Consider the following 23,000-nt stretch of genomic DNA (forward strand, 5'->3'; position numbering starts at 1 on the left):
AAATAGTTAATAAATACAGTGTCAATAGATGGCACTCCAGAGCATGTTGCATAGTTTCCTGGATTTTGTAGGACTAATAAAACTTGTCGTGCACGTCAAATGGCTTCCTCTGGCAGCTGTTTGCATCAGCACTGTTTGTTTGCATGATCAGAGCCTAGGATTGGTGCTGGAAAAACATAGCACGACTGCCATCCTTTCACCCATACTGCCCTGTCCTACTGTGGCAGGAGCCAAAAGACTCAGAGAAATTTGAGCTGAAACAGTGATTCCTAATCTGGTGGCTGCTAGCAAGTGCTGCAAAAATACCCACAGGTCATACTTAACCTGGCTTGCTCAGTATGCTGAAAAGTATTGTGTGTCCTTCAAACAAATGTCTTATTGCTTAAAATGAGCAACCCAGTTCAGATAAAATAGGCTCAAAATATGACCCTTTCTTCAATCTAAACCAGAAAATATTTCTGCCATTTGAAAAATTCATTGCCACTCTGTGAGTGGCTGTCCACATGCATTTGTGCATGCGTATCTGTGAAAGAGAGCAAGAGATTAATTCTCACACATAGAGCTAGTTGCATAATGGGGAAAACATTCACAAGTAATTTGTACACAACTGACAGAAAAAAAATCATCAAATAAATTATCTGCTACATATTATTCCACCATCTATAGTGCAGGTTAAATTATGAGGGAAAAATCGTTGCATCCCATAAAATAAGCATTGCAGCTAGGGCCTACAAATGCTATTATGGCTAACAAAAATGTGAACATTCATCCGGTACATTACTTGCAACAAATAATTCAATCATCTCTAATTATACAACTCTTCTCTTCCTGGTGGTAGCCAGGACAGAAAGCAGAATTACCACAAGTGATGTAATTATCAAGGTATTTCCATTTTTTATTTTTTTGCTGAAACATGATGAGTTGTGATTTGCTCTTACCACCTCCATTAGTTGATGATGTCTGTAAGTGGATTTGTGAGCAGGTCCAAAGTCCAAACATTAGCAAACCTCTCTTCAAAAGTATTAGCTAGAGCTAGACCTTAACCAAACACCTCAGACTTTGAGCATATTTATATCTGGATCCAAATTTGGCAACATCCTGAACTTTACAGATCCAGATTAGAACTTTAAGGCTCATGTTGATGACTGGTCAAATAGTTCAAAGCATATAATTTGGTGGCAGATAAACCCCTGGTTCTCAGGACTCAGACTCTGCTTTGTTCTCTTAGCACATCTCTGGTAACTCTAAGTATAAAACCTGCTAAGGAGGGGAAAAGCATGAAAATAGTTAACTTCATTTTTCATTATATTTTTTTTTATATAGCATGTGTATGACTTTTTCTTGCCAACAGCATGCAAGTGCCATCCACAAGGGTCCCTGAGCTCCAGCTGCAGTCAACTTGGAGGCCAGTGTCAATGTAAACCTAATGTTGCGGGCCGCTGTTGTGACAGATGTTCTGCAGGAAGTTTTGGTTTTGGTTTCCATGGATGTTACTGTAAGTTGTAAACAGTGAACATTAAACAGTGGTTCATATAAAAGCAAACTGAATCTTTACCCATTCCTCCAAGTGAACCTCATTTGTGATTCAAAGAGCACAATTAGCTTTCCTCCCAACCCCCACTTCCACATGACTCTGCGCTTCCTGGCTCCCACTGGCAATGGAAATGGAAGTGCTGAAAAAAGGATTGCTCTGATGGTAATTCCAGCCTGATTGGAAACAGACAATTCCAGAAGGCTTATTAGAAGGCTCTTCTCGTGTGATTCACAACCCACTTGTGCAGGCCAAAGAGATTCAGATAAACTAATGCACACCAAACTTTCTGGGATTTCCAACCACTGATGTGCATGAACCTACAGTGATAAAATCAAAAATGTTACACCTACAGCCCCTGCTGCACATCTAAGTGAAGCCACATCTCAGTCTTATGGCCTCAGATGGTGACCAGTTTCAGGAAAATACATTTAGAATTTAACTGATCCTTAACATGGCATCTGCTTTTTCTTGTGTTTATCTAGCATGTGAGTGCCATCCTCAAGGCTCAGTGAGCACTATGTGTGATCAGCTGACAGGACAGTGTTCATGCCGCCGAGAGGTTGATGGTCGATGCTGCAATCGGTGCCTGGCTGGGTATTTTGGGTTTCCCAACTGTCGTCCGTGTCCATGTAATGGCTACACAGAGCTTTGTGACTCAGTGACTGGTGCATGTCTTAGCTGCAGTGGGTTTACAGCTGGAAGTAGGTGTGAAAGGTATGCAAGGGCTGTCATCTAGAAAGTGTCTGAATGGTAGTGGATAGTTTGATATGCATCTCTGGGTGTGAGGCAGTGCCATGTCAAACCTTCAGAGCTGGGTAGCCAGAGAGTTGCAGTTGCTGGCCGAGGGCCCAGCTCTGAAGGCAGCAGCGGAAAAGTAAGGGTGGCAATACCATACCATGCCATGGTGCTGCTGGCATCAATGCTTCCTTCAGAGCTGGCCTCTCATCCAGCAGCCACCGCCCTCCGGCAGTCCAGCTCTGAAGGCAGCGCTGCCGTCAGCAGCAGCCCAGAAGTAAGGGTGGCAATACTGCAACCCTCCTGCAATAACCTTGCGATTCCCACACAACCTTCTTTTGGGTCAGGACCCCTACAGTTACAACACTGTGAAATTTCAGATTTAAATATCTGAGATCATGAAATTTAAAATTTTAAAAATCCAATGACCATGAAATTGACCAAAATGGACCGTGAATTTGGTAGGGCCCTACCTATGAGGTTCTCTGTGCTACCTGCAGGGACCTGAGCATCTTTACTCCACTGAATTCAAGGGACCTCTAGAGACCGCAGCACCTGGTAGGAAGCATTCAGCACCTCACAGGATTGACCCCTCAGTATCTTGATGCATGTGAAAGGTGCTGCATATATCTTAGAAGTGTGAATCTTACCAATTATTAAAGGAAATTTTCCAAAACAATAATAATTCTCAATACTTGTTCTCTTACTTTGTGTTTGCAATAATCTTTGAGGCGCCTAAATGAACAGTTCTCTGTCTACTGGTTTATAGCTTTTCCATATGAATGACAAATTATTTCCCCCATATGTTTATAATGGGGCTGGAAATCCTTCTTCTTTTTGTCTGTTCTTGCAGCAACAGAAGTGATGTCAGTACAGCTTTGGTACAGTAATAGGGCTGGTTGGCTGATTAGTTTAGTTTGGCTGAGTCATCTCCTATCATTCAGTTTAAGGAGAACTTTCCTTTGCATTCTATGGGGAGTTCTTCTAGAAAATGGTTTAGACAATATGAACCTTAGGCTATGTTTTGAGTTCTGCTGGCCGACTAGCTGTCTTAGAAGTAGTAGAGCAAAAATATGGTGGGTCCTTTATAAATAACAGTTACTCAATGCATCAGAGATCGTGTGGGAAATTTAAAATACATATATTTAGAAAATTTTACATTACCAATTAGATTAAAAGGGTCTCTGAGGAGGTGGATGATTGAGCCAGAACTATTTGGCAATGTCCCTTGAACATAAAATGAATAATTTGCTCCATGTTTGGGGAATACAGCAGTGTTTCTAATTCCTTTAATCTCTTCAAGCCTGGACGCTTCTGTACCAAATAATGGGAGTGGCATTATATTAAGTGCTGTCATATTTTAAAACATGGACTTGAATGAGCCAAGCTATTGGCATGGACTGAGAGGTATATCTGTCACGAGGATAGTTTAACGTGTCTCTGTGGTGACTGTTTTGACAGGTGTATCGATGGTTATTATGGAAATCCTCTCACAAGAGAGCCTTGTCGCCCATGTATGTGTCCAGAGTCCCCTGAAAGCAATAGATATTTTGCACATTCCTGTTACCAAGATCCTCACACTTTGCAATTAGTCTGCAATTGTCATGAGGGCTACTCAGGTATGAAACATATTGTTTAATTTTCAGCATATTACAGTTCTTAAGGAAAGATTGAAAAATTACAACTAATTCCCACCCATCTGCTCAGCGACAGAGTGGAATAATGAAAATAAGGTACATAAATAAGGCTAGTGTCTGGTTTATTGGGACAAAGGGGGAAATCATGTAGTAACTGATCATCCAGCGAAAGCAATAGTACTACAAAATTAACGTTCCAACAAGGAACTAAGGAAACCAGAAGAAACCCAAGAAAACTGGACTCAGTGAAGCAAATTAATCTATTTTTACTTTCACTTATTACTGATTAAACCTGTTGTCTGTCCTTCTATTAACTCCTTATGCATTAAAGCTCAGATTTGAGAAAGTGTGCTCCAAGATCGGCCGCTCAATCTGAGACTCTTAGGGCAGATCCTCAACTCGTGTAAATTGTCATAGCTCCACTGAAGTCAATAGAGCTATCACAGTTTATACTACCTGAGGATCTACCCCTTCAGACCCCATTTTCAGTGGTGCTGAGCTAAAGTCAATGGGAGTTGCAGGTGCTCATCCTCTCGGAACTAAACAAGCCCTGGATACCCAAAAACTGAGGCACCCAAAGACTAAGTAGTGAACTGTTTTGAAAATGTTGGTTTAAAATGCTGCCCCATAAGAGAAAAGCTCTTTATACGTGAGTTTTGATCTGATCTCTCAATCACTGCAGAGTTTTTTCTTACTTCGAACTATTGTTTTGCAACTGGGTGGTTTTGTTTTGGGTTATTTTACATGTTGCTGTTTTGGTAGCAACTTGACTCTATTTCTTAGTGTCAAATTAGTCTTAATCTCCAGGGGGGAAATGAAAGTGCTTTTCCACTGCTTTGTCCATCAGAATGAAACCAGCTTATTTTTGTGAGATAGAAAAAATTACCTTAAATGAACGCTTAAAACAGAAAATAAAGTTAGCTGGTGTTTCTATCCAAAGATCCTCAGGAAAAACATAGTTGATACTTTTTCTTTCACCAGCTATTCCTAAAGGAGAAGCAGTCAAGTAGAAATGGCAGTGCTAGCTTTATTTCCTATTTGTAGCATGTATTTAAGACAAAACCTTTCGTTCTCAAAATATGCTGCCAACTTCTGACATAGTATCCAGCTTTACTTAGTCAAAACTAAATAGCAAGACATGCAAACACTGTGTCAAATTCCATAATCTTTATTCAGGCCAAATGCCCTTTGCAGGCCTGATTAAACCCTGAAGGATTGTACTTGTTCTGACCAGTACTTATCCAGGGGACTTCTGCCATGAATAATTACTGCGGATCTGGTCGTACCTCAAAGATCTGCACTCAGTGAGAGATCTCCACAGTTAGTCACCTGCCTGGCAATATCCCACTTCCTAAGAGCCTGTGAAAGGCTCTGGAGACTGTTATGGACCAAGACCAGGGAGTGGACAGGTGTTGGTTGGGACTGAGCCAGCCAGAGGTAAAGTGGAGTCACACTGGCCCCCAACCAGCCCATTAAGATTTCTGAGATAAAGTAATGTAGCCTCTTGGGCAGCTGCAAGTAGGAGGGGCCCTGGAACTCCATTGCAGCTGTAATGCCAGGGTGAGGAGGCCCAGAGCCAATAAAGAAACAGAGCCTATATGAGGATGGCCCTGGCTAAGTCACTCAGGAGCTGGAAGGATCATGGGGATCTGTTGGGTTCTGGGACAGATCTGTGGCTCATGCCATGAGTGTGGAAACCCCCTAGCTTCCCATTGGGTGTTTGGGGGGAAATCTCCTCAAAAAGATTCCTTCAGAATTTTCCAACTCCTAAAACCACTCTCACAGGGACTTCCTTGGTTGCGGGGGAGGAGGGAGGGAAAGGGCTGCACATTTCCAGCCTCTGGCCAATCTTAACCTACTGTACAACTAAAATGCAACAAATGTCCAATTGGATGATATAAGGTTACTTGGGAAACTTGCATCTAAATCTAGGTTATCACAGACAGTAGGAATTGTCAAACAGTTTTGTCAAAAAATGATTTCACTTGTGTTCCTAGCACTCAGCAATTGATTTTACCTTCCTTTCTGGCAGGCAATCAGTGTGATGAGTGCTCCAGTGGGTTCTATGGGAATCCAGGAAGACCAGGGGCTCAGTGTTTGCCATGTTCCTGCAATAATAATATCGATGTGATAGATCCAGGATCCTGTAACAAGGTTACAGGAGAATGCTTAAAATGTTTATACAACACACATGGACCAAACTGCCAGTTCTGCAAACCAGGTTACTTTGGCTCAGCACTTCTTCAGAACTGCAGAAGTAAGTAAACAATTCAATTGCAAGTAGATGTTATCACCAAGAACTAAGATCTGCCTTAAACAAATCATGGTGCACAGAGGGGTTGGTTTTTACAGGGCTAGTAAGACACATGATGGAAACTGGACAATTTATGTAATACTATCTTCAAAGTGCTGAACAAAGACTCATTAATTATGCCTGCACTGTCAGTTAAATTGCCATTCCTAGTCATTCTTCAAGAATTCCTCCCAGGGTATATGGCTCATGTGAGAGAGTCCACTATGAAATGAGATGCAGTACAGTACTATGCTCTAAGAAAAGAAGCAAAAACTTGTTCCCTTCACAGAGAAACAAGAATTAAAGGTATTAAAATGCATTTTTAACATTCTCTTATTTTACCCAATATAATAACTGGCATTCTCTTTCCAGGGTGTACTTGCAATTTTTCAGGTGTGAACCCAGCAATATGTCCACCTGGAAATGGAGTTTGCCTGTGCAACCGAATGACTGGAGTATGCCCTTGCTTACCTAATGTAATAGGTTCTACCTGTGACCAGTGTGCTTCTGGCTACTGGAACATGTCTAATGGAATAGGATGTCAGTTCTGTGACTGTAACCCAAGAAACTCTCAAAGTAACCAGTGCAATCAGGCAAGATAACAACTCTGCTAGATGGGAGATATAATGTTTGAAGTTAGAGGGACATTTTGAAAGAATCTCTCATAAATTATCAAAATCTTTTGTTTTTCTCATTGTTAGTAACAATTTCTTAGAAGTTTGAAGCTGTCACAAATTGATTTATCTTTTTTTTTTTGTTTGGGTGCATCATACAATACATGCTGTTTTGTTATGGAGGGTTTGCTCATGAACAATGAGCTCTTTGCGTTCATGTATCTTCCTGAAATGGAGCACTGTGTGGAAATAGCACACACAGATTATACGCCTTTATAATAAGGGGGAAGGGGGAAGAATTAGTCAAATTTTGAACCCAACAGGCAACCTCGACAGTGTCCTTTTAAGTATTTGTTTGCATGTGGTAGTAACTGAAGTCATGTTGTAGCCACGTTGGTCCCAGGATATTAGAGAGACAGGCTGGTTGAGGTAATATTTTTGACAGAGGTGTTAATGGGCCACTTCACTTTGAATGGTCTCTCACGATATGTTAACTACTTGTGCTAAACAATCCATTCCACCTCGCATTTTGCATCTGAAGAAGTGGATTTTTACCCATGAAAGCTTATGCCCAAATAAATCTGTTAAGTCTTTAAGGTGCCACTGTACTCCTTCTTGCATTTTGCTGTGACACTGGGAGGACCTTTCCCAGAAGCTGGTCCAATAAAAGATATTGCCTCACTCACCTTGTCTCTCAAACTGAAGTCATGTCATTGGTTTATATCTTATCATGAAATGAGTTGTGTTTTATCATATTTAATCTATATGTACTTCATAGGGCTCAGGGGGGTCTGGAAAAATCCAAAGTTTTTCCAAGGCTGAATCTGTGGTTGAAATTCTGATCCCCCCTTTGAAATCAGTAGGAGTTTGGCCACTGACTTCCACGGCAATGGGATCTTATCCCATAGTTCTAACAAAAAGAATTTCAGATTTATTTTATGAGTGTTTTCTGTTTGTTTGTTCTTTAGTTTAATTGTTGGAATTGTAATTTTTCCTAGTCAAATTAGATCTTAACCTTTCAAAAGTTAGTACAGATTTCACCAGTTAATTTCACCAGGTTAATTTTATTGTTTTAATTGTTTTAATTCCAAAATATGTTTTCTGGGACAATGTGCATAGTGTAACCTTGAGATTCTAAGTTACAGTTCATGTATCCCGAAACTGGGATCTAAAGATCAGTAGTTTAGCCTGGAAGGTATAAGCATTTGATGAAGCAAATTTTCTATATACAACAGAAAAACCCTGCCTTAGATGAGCTGAAAATAGCTGGGGGATAGCTGAGTTTAGGAGCGTCTACCATTTATCTTCTCAGAGGTCAATAATGAGGTCTGGAACATGTGAAATCCTTCATCTCAGTAAACTAAGGGCATTTCCATGCACCCATTTTGCTTTCACTTCCATCTGTGTGATTTCCCAACTTTTAATCATATGTCACTAAGCAGCTGGAGCATGGTAATAGTTTTTGGGAGATTTGAGCCAATCCTGTAACTCATTCTGTTTTTTAAAAAAGCATGAGAACAATCCCACTACATCCTTTGTGCAGCTGTATGTCATAAATCACAGAGGAAAAAATGTATCTATTGAATTAAATGTTTATTCAGTTGGCTTGTGCTACTTCTTCCAAATCATATTCCTGAGACAAGGTGGGTGAGATAATATCTTTTATTGGACCAGCTTCTGTTTACCACACTCACCTTGTGTCTCGAATATCCTGGGACTGACACAGCTACAGCAACACTGCATACATAATCATATTGCTGGCAGCTGTTTACTGAAGGCTGTCTTTGCAGTTCACAGGCCAATGTCCATGCAAATTAGGCTACAGTGGAAGACATTGTGATGAATGTGAGGAAAATTACTTTGGCGATCCACGGATGCATTGTATTTGTAAGTATTATTAGGGGGGATGTACTGTATCAGAAATCACAATATTTTCTGTAAATGTTAGACCTTCATCTGAATATAATAGACAAGACATACAAATAGAGAAATAGTTTTGATTTAGCTTTTTTTCTTGAATATGGATTAAAAACCATTACATAATATTTACTATGTTTGTCACCTGTAAGGTTATCATAGAATCATGGAAATTAGAGTTAGAAAAGACCTGTTAGATCACCAAGTCCATGTCTATGCAACTCCAACATTGTTCTCTATTGTACATTTTACAGCATTTTGATTAGTCTAGTTTAAATGACCCACGAGATGTGGCATTTAGCACTTCTCTAAGGAGATTATTGCCCAGCCTGACAGATCTCACTGTTAGATAATAATAGTATATAATGGTGCATAAAAGAAACCTGTCGTACAATGGTTCGTAAAATTTTTCCCAGTATAAACCCAGCTTAGTGAATTATTTCTGTCCAGGATCCCAGACAGTATGGAGGACACAATTTTGTAGAGCAAAATGGCGTCCTCCATGCATTGTGACCTCACACACTGTACATGTGAGGTCATACTGTGAGGAGCAAAATGGTGTCCTCTACACAGTAGGGGTTGCCACAACCCCATCTGCTGATGATGCAACCCCATTGGAGTCACGACCCACAGTTTGGGAACCACTGGTATAGCAATTATTTGTATAAAAACTGTGTTTTGCTTATTATGATCAACATGGCAATAGTGTTTAGGACTAACCCCCTTAGGTGCCTTGAAAATCCTAGCCTAAATGGTCCAATACCAATATGTCAATAAATGGCAAAAAAATGTTTATTTGTATTGAATTGCATTATCTTTCATGTTTTACCCCTATAACTTAACTAACAACTAAAAGAAGCAATGTCATGTTCCTGCCTCCCCCTCTAGCATGTACGTGTAACCAGGAAGGAACTCGCAAACCCAAGTGTGACAAAGATACTGGAGCTTGCAACTGCCGCATTGGTGTCACTGGAAAGCTCTGTGATCAGTGTGGTCGAGGCTTCAAACAAGAATTTCCCATATGCTCTCGGTGTCACCTTTGTTTTGATCAGTGGGATAATGAAATTACTACCCTATCTCAAACTGTTCAGGGGTTCATGAGATTTGCTGCAAATCTAGAAGATAAAAGAGACACAATGCCCAGCTGTGATATGCGCTTCAAAGGCTTAGAAGATAAGATTTCTGAAATAGAAAGAATTTTAAAAACTCCTGTTCTTTCATTGGAGACATTCTTAAACATCAAGGATTTTCATGACTACATTCGGTAATATTTTCTCTTGTAGAACAGAAGGGCGTTATAAATGTCACTGAATTGGAAAAGCAATCTTCCACTCTACTTTAATAGTTGTGCAATGTATTTATAGTTCTGTTTGTGATCACCATGCAGATGCTGGATTGTCAATTAATGATCCTAAATCATCAATAGATTTATTATTGTGTATCCTATTAACAGCTCAAATCCTCAGCTGCATCACAGCACTGTCGGATGCAGTTGAGGAGAGGGAGGGGCCAAGTTGGCTATAAAACACTTTTTCACTTCCCTGAACCCAAGGTCAGCTTCAGGCTGGTCCATCACACCAGCATAATTTAGAACAACCGCAGGTCTGCTCTGAACTGTGCCCAGCTGGAGATTCAAGCAGTTCCAAACTTTAGGTGCTCAGAGAGACTGAACTTCCAGCTGACCAAAATCCTTTAAGATGCCCACAAAGACTGCAATAGCAGTAAGAGCCTTTCAGTGGGCAAATACAAGCACCCCAGAGTCCTGGATTGCTTGTGCCTGAGACACTGGGCTTGTCTACACTTACAGCGCTGCAGTGGCACCGCTGCACTGTTGCAGCTGCATCGCTGTAGTACTTAGTGAAGACGCTACCTTCACCAACTGGAGGGCTTCTCCCATCTACATAGGTACTCCACCTCCCTGAGAGGCAGTAGCTGCGTCAACAGGAGAAGCCCTCCCGTCAACATAGTGCTGTCTACACCAGGAATTAGGTTGATATAACTACGTCGCTCAGGCCCCTGGATTTTCCACACTCTTGGGCAATGTAGTTATACCGACATATGTTTGTAATGTAGACCAGGGCACAGACTTGCACATAATTCAAGTGCATGTATAAATCATGCGTTTGCCGAACACTTTCCCTGAAAAGCAGGGAGGTTTCTATACTCACAAGGGAGTCAGTATCTGAAGCTACATATAATAAATACATAGATTAATAACTGACTAATGTACAAGAGCATCACAGTATCAGGATGTTATGCTAATATATAAGTGAAACTAATGGGGTATTGGTATCACATCAGAATAATGGGAGAGGTGAAGCAATAATGTTGACAATCCAGTCAGAGCAAGGTGAGCACGAAGGGAGGAAAGGCTCCAGTGTAGCACCTCCTAAAACTTACAATTAAAAACACTTCAGAAAGAAGCTCCAGGCTGGGAGGAAGCATTGGAAGAAGGAATGGGGCATTGACTAAGGCTGGGTCTACACTACACAGCTTTTAGCGACACTGCTGTGTTGCTATAGCCGTGCCGCTAAAAGTCATGCAGTGTAGCTGCTGTTTGTCAGCTCTCCTGCTGACAAAATCTTCTACCCCCAATGAGCAGGGTTAGCTTTGCTGGCCGGAGAGCGCTCCTGATGACCAAAGCACTGTTCACACCGGTGCTTGAACGACAAACATTTTGTCTTTCAGAGGGGTTAAAAAAACACACACCCCTGAAAGACAAAAGTTTTGCTGACAATTGCCAGTGTAGACATAGCCTCAGGACCCATAACAGTCAGGAGATGCACTTGAAAAGACTTTAAGAGGCCTGGATTTAACACCCAGACTTTCAAAAAGCGTGTGATTGCAAAACTACAATGGCATGCTGCAAACAGGTATTTGCATGCACAAATAGAGTGGCTGAATGCCTAATTAGCCAATCAGATATGCATTCACCCACTCTGCACATGCAAATTCATATTTGAACATGTGAATCTGGGGGCTTGCCAGGCGTTTGGTGTTCAAACATTTTTGCGGGAGCATTGTCTGCATCCTTCACTGGCAATTTTTAACAAAATTCCATGATTTCAAGCATTTGAGGAATGGAAGATTGATAAATCTCCACAGCAGGTTTTATCATGACCAATCTGAGCTTGAAGCACACAGAATGGCATCCTTTCAGAAAGTGTCAATAAAATTGGGAATGTAAATGCTGGCCTTTTTTCACTTAGTCCTCTGACCTTCCTAAATATGATGATGCCACAAGTGAATGTTTCCTTCTGGTCTAGGGTAAACAGTTGTCATCTAAAATAACATGTATCTCACTCCTAGATTAATAATAAATCTTGAATGATTACTGTACAATTGCACTTTGCTCCTGTAGACAAAAAGTTGCACAAATGGACCTATATCGCAATAAAATGGATGACTTTCCCAACCTGAATGGGATCATATATGACATTAGGAAAGAAGCTGAACAGCTATATGAAAGCCTGAAACAGAAAATACATCTATATCACAGTTTGAATAATTTGAGCCACAAAGGTAAGAAGACCAACAGCTAATCAAAATAAAAGAACATTTTTCATGACATTTCACACACAATTTTTCTCCAATTTATTTTGCATGGTTTTAAACTCTCAGATTTCAGCTTTCCATAACATCTCAAGAGTTTAAAAACTGCCATCATTTTTTCACATATCAATTTGCAAATCCACTTCTAGCTCAAAATTCCATGACTTCAAGCATTCAGAATTTAATACAGAAGTACCAGAGCAGCCATGTAAAAAGGCAGAAGAAGGCCTCAAAAGCCCCCTGGTTTATAATGGGTTGGGAGTTAAGAGGACCTGGGTTCTGTTCCCTCCTCTAACATTGACTGGCCTTAGTAATATTTTGTAAAGAGCTCTATAAATGCAAACATTATTTAATTAAGAAGCAGGTCATATCAATAGCATACACTGTGGCCAAAAGGGCTAATGTGATCATTGTATGCATAAAGAAGGGCCTCGCGAGTAGGAAGGTTATACTACCTCTATATTTGGCAATGATGCAACCATTACTGGAATACCGTATCCAGTTCAGGTATCAACAAGTCAAAAAGGATGTTAATAAACTGGAGAGGGCTCAGAGAAGACATGCTGTATAGGGATAGACTCAAGGAGTTTCATCTATTTAGCTTACCAAAAAGAAAGTTAAGGGGTAACTTGAAGTCTAGAAGTACCTACCTGAAGTACAAAAATTTGATAGTGGGTTCTTCAGTCTAGCAGCAAAAGGTAAAACAAGATTCAATGGCTGGAAGTTGAATCTATACAAATTCAAATTGGAAATAAGGTGAACATTTTAAACAGTGAAGTTAATTAACCATTGGAACAACTTAGCAAAGCTTGTGGTGGTTTTTCTAACCATGGCAATTTTTAAATCAAGATTGGATGTTTTTCTAAAAGATCTGCTCTAGGAAGTATTTTGGGGAAGTTCTATGGCCTGACTTCCCATATAACATAGACTAGATGATCACAGTGATCCCTTTTGGCCTTGGAATCTGAATCTGAATATCCTCACAATATACATCTGGGGAAAACAGAGCTCAGAGTGGTGAAGTGACTTGCTTAATATCACAGAGAATTGCAGTGTTAGAACAAGGTTCCTGTTCGCACTGCATTCTTAAGTGAATTATGCTTAATATTAACTCATGCTAAGTAGAATTTCCATCGGCTGGTAGGAGTAGTAGGAATGATATCCTCATAGGCCAGCTTCTAGAGAATGAGGCAGAAACACTGAGCAGATGTTAATCCATCCATTAAGGGCAGTGGAGTACATACAGTACAAACCACCCTACCGATTGATCAAAACAAATAATGCTCAAGACAAGAAAGACCTTGGATTCTGGAAGCCTATGGCTAGAATGTCAAACACCATACAATACAATAAAGAACCTAACTCTTATTTCTATAATACTGTCAGAAAGATGTAAATTAATTCCAGCCTATAGAATATGTGTACATTCAAAGTGGGCTTGCTGTTGTTGTTGTTTTTATTAATGTGCTCAGTGCTTACATGAAGCAAAATACCAGCACTTCTCTAAATTCAAAGTTTCTTGCTGTTTTATTTCAATAAGAATAAAATGGAGCTAAATAAGATTAAAAGAATGAAACAGAGGATGAAAGATAAAGCTGAAAGAAAGAAGGAAGGAAAGAAAACAACTAATTGTAGATGATCCACTCTGCCACACCCCTTTGTGCCTGACTCCTCCATTCAGGCTAGTGCACTAGTGTTTCAGCACAGCATGGTGCTATTCCCACATTGATCACTTCCTGCTCAGATTTTCTCAAAGCAATTCATAAAGCTGGAGAAACCTATTCAAAGCGGGGCTAAGAAAGAACATCTTATGCAAAGTGGTAAGCAGGTCACTGGTTTATGTACCTTTGTAGCTTAACCCATTGATGCCGTTTGGTCAGCTTCAGAGGCCTTTTCATACTTTCAACCTTTTGGAGACCAACGGTCAGACATTCTTATAAAACACCTATAATTGAGGTCTCTGGTTTATACTACATACGGAGTCATGGCCCTATGCAGCCATTAGCCCTGCCATCAAGTATCTGACAGCTCCAACAATAAGCACTGCCACCAGGCTGCCAGTTCTCTCATGAGCCTTCCTCCCTGTTCAGTTTGTTTTTTCTTTCCCTGCATCTATCCTCAGTTTGGTGCCAGCACCATATCAGAGTTGTTTCCCTTTGGTGTGATGTCGGTCTGGTGAGGTTAGAAAGCCTGAGCCATGGGTGGGGAATGGGACCCCACATGTCTGTCTTTGCATAAGACCTTGAAAAACAGAGCGTCAGTAGTGCATAGATCTCCTCCTAAGTATTTGTTTGGCTAGCAGTCTAGAGCATGTCAATATTATAGTGGTTAATTAGAGTTGCTGGAAAGACACTAACATCAATGTCCTTAAAATGAATATTCACAATTGATGCATACTCATTAAATTAACTTTCCAGCTCTGGCTTTGCAGCTTGATTCAAAACCTGTTGAAGTCAAAAGTTTCATTAACTTCAGTCAGCTTTGGATCAGGCCTCTAGTATCCAGCTGAGGCCTGGTCTACACTAGAAAATTAGGTCAGCATAACTTCCTTCTCAGGAGTGTAAAAAATTCACACCCCTGAGCAGCGTAGTTAAGCCAACCTAAATCCCTGCAGACTGCACTAGCTTGATGGAAGAATTCTTCCATTGGCCTAGCTACTGCCTCTCAGGGAGGTGGATTATTTACACCAATGGGAGAATCCCTCCCATCAGCATAGGTAGTATCTATAGCGCTACAAAGGTGCGGTTGCAGCAGCGCAGCTATGCAGCTGTAGCTTTTTAAGTGTAGACAAGCCCTGAGTTGGTTACGAAAATAGAAACCTATGATATGGAATGACCTATAAATAATATCTCATTGCAATGAAGCCACTTGAGGCACTACTCCCTGCACACTCTAACATGGTGGGAGAACACAGTGCAAGCTGTAGTTTTTATGAAACTTTGACAACTTTTTCTTTACATTTTAAGTTTTGCAAAATGTTTTGAGTTTCAGAAAAATTTTCCTTTAAACTATTGTGTTTCAATACAAATTTGAGAGCTTAAGATAAGGAAACAAGAAAGGTTCTTGCTTGAAAGCATTTCTTCTCTTGTTTATGGGATTAACAGGGGAATAAAAAAAAATGTAAGAATGCATCAAATCTAAAATTGCATTTTTCCCAAACCACATGAAACCCCAGAAATTTAAATCTCTGTTCTACATTTATGTCCCAGTTCAGTAAAGCACCTCTTTAACTTTTAAGTGCTACGATGAATAGGGATAGGATTAAGTGCTTTGCTGAATTGTGATAATAGAAATGACCATTTTTAGGGGTTTTTCAATTGGCAAAATTAATTCTCCCATCCCAACCTCAAAATAGCAGAACATAAGAACTGCCATACTGTGTCAGACCAGTGGTCCATCTAGCCCAGTATCCTGTCTTCTGACAGTGACTGGTGGCAGAAGTGACTGGATGCGCCATCTAGTCAATAATTCCATCAGCTGACGAGCCCTTGATACAAGTAAATAGCTGTCTGAGTCATTAATCAGAACCCGTTCATACACCGGAATCTTTATTTGTCTGCCCTATATCTTGGACATCCAAAAAGGATGTGGGAACCATCCCTGTTGTATCTGTTTTTAGGCTTTCAATAGCTAGAGCTCTAAAATAAAAACTCCATAGCTGGCTGAATAAAGGATTCACAAACCTGACAGAAAATCACAATCCCTGGCTTCCCCAGCTTAATTTCCTTTCTCATGCAGAGTCAAGAACCAGCTGACAACCTAGCGAAGTTACTGCCACTCATCATGTATCAAGAATGTATTTGTTAGATACAATAAAATATGGTCTGCCTCTCATATTAAATGCTATTTCTCTTCATGTAGATTCCTTCAGCAACATCAGGAAGTATTACCAAATGTCATCATTTGCTGTAGAGAAAATCAGTGGAGCAATCCCCATCATAAGACATTCAGAAAACACCAGGGATGGCATACTTGCCATGTTAGGCAATCGAACCTCAAAAGAAAACTATACCTTGGAGCAGCTCAGAATGTTCAAGACTCCAGATATCCAAAAACTGAATGAAAAGGTAAAGTGCTATGGATTTTATTTTTAAAAGGGAGATAAATAAAATACTTGCTTTTGCTGTTGTCAATCAGTAACACTGATATACACTCTTTTTTCTTTCTTTTTTTTTTTTTTGTAAAGGAATGTTTACAATACTTTTAAATCTGGAAAAGGAGATCTCAGGGTATGTCTACACTGCAATTAGAGACCCGTGGCTGGCCTGTGCCAGCTGACAGGCTCACAGGACTCCAGCTGCGGGGCTGTTTTATTGCAGCATAGATTTCTGGGCTCAGGCAGAAGCCGAGGCTCTAAGACCCTGTGAAGTGAGAGGGATCTTGGGGATGAGGTCTTAAAAACAGAGGTACTGTCTGCTCTGTGTGGACATTAAGGCCCTGTCTAAAGGTCATATGAGATAAAGCCATGTCAAAGAACCTGGTTACAATTCTGTTGTCTAGCCTGGTTACAAGCATGGTTCAGTTTGTAACACAGATTGGATCTTAACCATGTTTTATAACTCAGTTAGACCTATGGTTTCATGGTTAGGCCATGGCTTTACTCACATAGTTAAGGTTCAGCCTACACTTCAGATGTGAACCACAGATGTAACCAGGCAAGGGGATGAGCCAGCTCTAACTGCATTCCTTGACATGACTATATTTATACTGTACACAGAGCCTCAGCATCCCACAGCACTTTTTGTAAGACTAGTTGTTTTCACTGTTGTCATTGTCCAAAAGGTTCCCCCACTTCATCAACCATTATATAGTGTGTGTCAGCTGGCTCACTGCCCACTATCCCAGAGGTGCCTCCATCTCAGTCGCGTTGTATTTTGTGAAGTATTTTCGGATCCTTTAGGAGAAAAGTGCCATTATAAATGTCAAATATTCTTCCTTGCTCCAGTATTACATTTCAGAATCCTGAAAAGCTCAACATGTGTTGCTTCTTGCCATTAACGTGCTTTTATTGCAGAGTTGTGGGCTACCAGGAAACCTTCCGTGTGTTATAACAGCTTGTGGGGGAGCTTTATGTCGAAATAGCAATGGAAACGAACAATGTGGTGGCCCAAACTGTAGTGGAACTCTTCCTCTTTCTACAAACACAGTCAAGAAAGCTGAAGAAACAGACATGCTGTTAAATAATTTGACCAGACACCTACAAGAGTCTGAAAATCAGGTGCTGTATAACCGAATCTAGTGTATTCTGAGGAATAATTTGGCAGCCAAATGTGATGCAGGAATTAAGACAAAGAATCTGACTAATCCAAACGGTCATGTCCAGAAGGTAATTGCACAATTTATTATAAAAGGGACAGTGTCAAAATTAGAGAGACAAGGTACATCAGGTAATATCTTTTATGGAACCAACTACTGTTGGAGAATGAGGCAAGCTTTTGAGCTACACAGAGCTTTTCTTCAGGTCTGGGAAAGGCACTCCAAGTGTCCCAGCTAAATACAAAGTGAAACAGATTGTTTAGCATAAGGAGTTAACACATATTGTGAAAGAGGATTCAGAGTGGACCATTAAAACCTTTGCAGGCATAGAACAAAAAAAGGGGAGGGTAAATGGTTTACAGATTGTTATAATAAGCCGTCTTTATTAAGACCATGATTTTTAGTTTCAGAGTGGTAGCTATGTTAGTCTGTATCAGCAAAAAGAACTTTTAGTGTCTAGCATAGTTATGATTTTAAGCTCCGAGTCTCATGCTGTGAAGGTTTCCTTTGAGGACAAGGACTGAGAGGTCAGATATAAAGTGACTGCTTTGTGACAAGTGTTCCCTCACAAGTGATGCAGTGTTTTTGTGTTTTATCATTTTTCTGTGTGACTGTCTAGTTTCACCCACGTAGTTGTTATTAGGGCATTTAATCCACTGGATGAGGTATACCACACTTTGTGATAGGCATATGTAGGACCTATAGATCGTGAAAGGTGTTTTGTGGGGGGTATTGATCGTTATAGCAATGGAGAGATGTCTGCAGGTTTTGCATCTGTTGTTATGGCAGGCTCTGGTGCTGCTCTGAGTTGGTGGGTCCTGGTCTGTGGGGAGCTTCCTTCTGATGATGAGATTGTTGAGGTTGGGGGGATGTTTGAAGGAGATGGGAGAGATTGATTTCAGGATGTGGTCCCAGTTGAGTATGGGTTGTAATTATTTAATAATATACCATCTGGGTTCCAGTGTGGGGTGGAAGGTGACAACTACGTGTGTGTGTGTGTGTGTGTGTTTGATCAAAAGTTGTTGTTGTTTTTTTCTGTATTGAAGCAGGTTCTTTTGCGGTATTTGAGTGGCCCATTCTTGAAGCGATCTACTTGTCTTGAGGAGTGTCCTTATATGGTGAAGGCAATTTTAAGTGTGCTAAGATCTGTATCCTGGACTTCCTCCTAGGAGCATATTCTGTGGTATCTGAGGGCATGGCTGTAGATGACAGATTTCTTGGAGTGGTTACTGGATCTTTGAAGGTAGGCATGGTGGTCCATGAGGTTCTTGTATACAGTTGTCTGTAGAGTTCCATTGTTGAAGCTGATTGTAGTGTCCAGGAAGTTGATGCTGATGCAGGAGTGTTTGAGAGAGTGTTGGATGGATGGGTGGTGGTTGTTAAAGTTGTGGTGGAAACCTGAAGGAGTTAGGTCATCTGTCCAAAGGATGAAAATATCATTGATGTATCTTAGGTATATCACAGGGTTCATGGTGTTTTCAGAAATTCTTCCTCAAGGTGACCCTTTTGGGGAGCCATCCTAGTACCCATGGCTGTTTCCATGGTTTGGACACAGTATTTGTTGTTGAATGTGAAATTGTTATGGGTGAGGATGAAATGGAGGGGTTTAGTGACGTGTTTGGGGTGGATAGCTGAGTGTTGTCCATTGTTTGTAGATATTTGAGGGAGGCAGTGATGCATGTCGTCATTGCGAGGGATGTTGCTGTGTAGGGAAGTGACATCCATGATGGCAATGATGGTGTTTGGAGGGACACTGTTAATGTTGCAGAGGTTCTGGAGGAAGTCAGTTGTGTTCTGGAGGAAGCTGGCCCTTTGTGTGGTGAGTGGTTTGAGGATGATCTGATGAGTCCTGAGATTCCTTCAGTAAGAGTGCCAGGGCCAGATATGATGTTTGTATCTCTTGGCAAGCATGTAGCAGGTCCCTGGGGTGTAGTCATGGGGGATGAAGTTTGTAGAGTTTCTTTTAGATTTGTTTAGGAAAAGATTTGGTGATATCTTCACACACAAATGTAAGTTGTGCTGTGGGATGGCCTTTGAGTTCTTTATAGTAGATGGTGTTGGAGAGTTGTCAGTCGGCCTCTTTAACATAGTCATCATGGTTGGGAACTACAGTGGTGCCTTTGGCACATCACCTCTACCACAATCTCTCCACTGTCAGGAGGACATCTATGCAGTCCCTGAAATCCAACCACCAGATAGTGATCAAATCAGCAGACACTAAATTTATGATTTATTAGAACAATCTGTAACCCAATAACTCCCCTTTTTTGTCCTATGACTGCAGAGCTGTTAATGGGCCACTTTACTCTGAATGATCTCTCACAATATGTGTTCATTAGTTATGTAAAACAATCTGTTCCACCTTGTATTTAGCTGTGAAACTCTGAATACCTTTCCCAGCCGTGAAGAAGAGCTCTGTGTAGCTTGAAAGCTTGTCTCTCTCACCAACATAGGTTGGTCCAATAAAAGATATCACCTCACCCACCTTGTCTCTCTAATATTCTGGGGCCAACATCTGCCCACAGTACTACAAACAGTGGCAAAAATGTTGATGTGCTGTTATTGTCTTCTAAAGTGAACATCTACCTCTTTTTTGTCCCAATGTGCCTTTTTACATCAAGGAAGAAATGTCATCTAGTGGCTAAAGCACAGGACTGGGAGTCAGGAAAGCTACATTATATTCCTGACTGTGCCACAGACTTGACAGGTGACCTTGCAAGACATTGGTCCTGATTCTGCCAAGACTTAACCACTTGCTTAACATTATGCACCTGAATAAGTCCCACCGCATGCTCATTGATATCAGTGGGATTCCTCATGTGCATAAAGTTAATTTAAGTTCACAAGTAATTTTTTTAAAAAAGCCATTCTCTGAAGGCACACTCTTTTCAAATAGTTGGTCTTTCACTTTTAAAAATGTCTTTACAAATATGAAGTGTGCTGTTCCTGTGATGTTTTATAAGGATCTCTTCAGTTGCCAGGTCTCCCTTGCTAACTATGCAACAAAACAGTGAAAATGACTATACATAAAATCCTGTTAAATGCACAGTAAACAAAGTGGAAAAATATTAAAAATTGGTTCTCGTTACTAGTTTCTTTCAATCCTGATAATCTTAGGTGATACTTGTGACAATAATAGGTCCAACATTTTCAGACAGAAACTTGATTTTTCAGGTGACAATGTCCCTTTAACCTCTCTGGGCCTTGGTTTCCTCCTTTATAAAATACAGGTGATATTTACAGTACCTTACAGGGAAATTGTGAGGATTAATTAATCTGTTTGAAACACGTGTGAAGCATTCTCTCTCTGGATTGTAGAGAACCAGTACATAGAAGTTTCACCTAAACACAGTATGGCCTCCAGCGAAACAAACATCTGTTTTGCTGTTTAAAAAACTGTTGAAATATAGCTAATTAAAATAAAACTGTCAACTGGGGCCTGGTCTACAATAGGAAATTAGGTTGGTATTGCTACCTTGTCAGAGGTGTGAAAAATACACAGCCCTAAGCAATGCAGTTAAACCAACCTAAATACAGCACTAGGTTGATGAGAGAATGATCCCATTGACCCAGCTACTGCCGTTCGGGGAGGTAGAGTAACTATCCTGACAGGAGAATCTCTCCCATTAGCGGTGTCGGTAGCGTCTTCACTGAAGTGCTACAGTGGTGCAGTTGCACTGCTGCAGCATTTTAAGATTAGACCAGCCCTAACTGATTATGAATGTAGTATTGAGGGAAACATTCAATTTTTAAAGGCATATTTTAAACCTATTGGCCTTGGCACCATCCTTTATGTAATAATTTTAATAATAAATGTAACAATGTTACATTTTACACTGATTCCAAGCAGAAAGGGGGGGAGTAGATGCAATTATTAGATATTCCCCTCCTTCAGCCTGAATGTCCATATCATTTTAAGAGTGAGTGAAGTGCAGCATCTCGTTTTTTAACAGTAGACACTTTTTGCCTTCAAAACAATAATTGTTTAACAGTCTTTGAAAATGGAAGGAATATGTTATGTCGTCTTTGGTGAAGGTCCAAATGAAGTCAATGCTATAACACCCACTCAGTTTAACAGGACAAGAAGCTGGGCCGAAGTCTTTTATAAGTATTGTTTTAATATATCCCGATGGGAGCCAAGCTTGCCAAAGAATGACACTTAAACCCTAGAAAGGATAACACTATATTTTAAAATATTTCCAGATTGAAAGCATCAGAAAAATGGCAGAAGAGACCAAGACAAAAGGCTCACGGTTACATGGGAAACTAGAGAAAGCTAACAATCAAACTGAAATTGACAGAGAGAACGCAAAGGAGTTCATCAGAAAAGTTAAAGACTTTTTGTTAGGTAAATATGCAAGGAAAGTTCTTCTTTGTATCCTGCTTCCTGTATTTCAGTATCATATGGCATTTACCTCTCTGCTCTGTAACGTGATGCCTCAGCCTGGGCACCCCCAAAATGCACTGGCATTTTCAGCTTTAAGAGCCACACTGCACACATGTGTCTGATTTGCTGTCTAGACTTGAATCAATCAATCTCTTTCAGTGATGCTGTTTAACACAGCTCTCCCTCCTATGGCATATCAGTATGTTGGACTATTTCCCTGAGATCTATTAAGTCCCAATCCTGTGACGACTTATTAATGGGCTTAATGTTAAGCATGTGGATGCAAGTGGTCCAGATGGTTACTGCCTTACACAACTAATTGTTGGTCCAGTCATGCCCACAAGCTCCAGAGCATTTTCCACATGGAAGGTTCTCTATGGGGAGCCACACGTGGGGAGTGACCGCATAGGCAGGGCTGCCAGCTGAAGGCAAAAGGCACATTCAGCCTTCCCCCACTAGTCCCGCAGAAATCAGGACACAAAGTGATACATTCCCCCAGCCCTGAATAGGCTGGCAGAAGGTGACAATGAGGATGGCTTGCGTTGGGGGGGGGGGGGGGGGAGGATCCACATTTATGCAGCTCTAACAGCCATAAGTGGGGCAGAGCATCTGCAACTCCAGTTTACAAGCATGGGCCCTGCTCTGCTCTGCATCCTCACCCCCTGGGAGCTGCATTTCATCTCCCACTCTTCTGCACTTCACCTGCATAAAGCCCAGCAACCCCCTAACAATGCAGTTTTCCATGCTCACTAAGAGGCACCAGGTTGACTGTTGCATGGTAGGGAGGGAACTGGGGACTTTCCTCTCACCCTCCCTTGACCTGCTTCCTCTCCTTTTTTAAAAATAGCTAGGACAGTGAACGCACCGAATCAGTGTTGCCAGCCCTTGTGAATCTCACAATATTTGGTGTTCTTCTTAGAGCCCTAGACCTGGAGTCAAGTGATTGCAGCAGAATCTCTGCTTTCATTTTAAAATAAAGTTTCCAGCCCTCATCGCTGTGGAAAAAAAGTTAATCCTAAAGGTTCAAAAAACAAACAGACAAACCCAGAAGGCAAGTAAAAAACCCCAGCTTTAT

General features: G+C 40.8%; 1 protein-coding gene and 1 long non-coding RNA gene across 2 annotated transcripts in view; one reads left to right on the forward strand and one right to left on the reverse strand.

Moving 5' to 3' along the window:
• LAMB4 (laminin subunit beta 4) overlaps positions 1-23,000 on the forward strand; it is an 81,962-nt gene that overhangs the window by 52,961 nt on the left and 6,001 nt on the right. The window contains exons 19-29 of the mRNA XM_074942453.1: positions 1,352-1,495; positions 2,017-2,248; positions 3,731-3,888; positions 5,939-6,163; positions 6,572-6,792; positions 8,604-8,700; positions 9,619-9,994; positions 12,092-12,252; positions 16,144-16,349; positions 17,297-17,500; positions 21,742-21,886. Coding sequence (XP_074798554.1) covers positions 1,352-1,495; positions 2,017-2,248; positions 3,731-3,888; positions 5,939-6,163; positions 6,572-6,792; positions 8,604-8,700; positions 9,619-9,994; positions 12,092-12,252; positions 16,144-16,349; positions 17,297-17,500; positions 21,742-21,886 — 2,169 coding nt within the window. The remainder of the gene's footprint in view (positions 1-1,351; positions 1,496-2,016; positions 2,249-3,730; positions 3,889-5,938; positions 6,164-6,571; positions 6,793-8,603; positions 8,701-9,618; positions 9,995-12,091; positions 12,253-16,143; positions 16,350-17,296; positions 17,501-21,741; positions 21,887-23,000) is intronic.
• LOC141980814 (uncharacterized) overlaps positions 5,993-23,000 on the reverse strand; it is a 34,250-nt gene continuing 17,242 nt past the window's right edge. The window contains exons 5-6 of the long non-coding RNA XR_012637610.1: positions 12,933-13,012; positions 5,993-6,014 (exon numbers count right to left, since the gene is read on the reverse strand). This is a non-coding gene — a long non-coding RNA (uncharacterized LOC141980814). The remainder of the gene's footprint in view (positions 6,015-12,932; positions 13,013-23,000) is intronic.

This window comes from Natator depressus, chromosome 1 (genome assembly GCF_965152275.1).
Source record: "Natator depressus isolate rNatDep1 chromosome 1, rNatDep2.hap1, whole genome shotgun sequence".
NCBI lineage: Eukaryota > Metazoa > Chordata > Testudines > Cheloniidae > Natator > Natator depressus.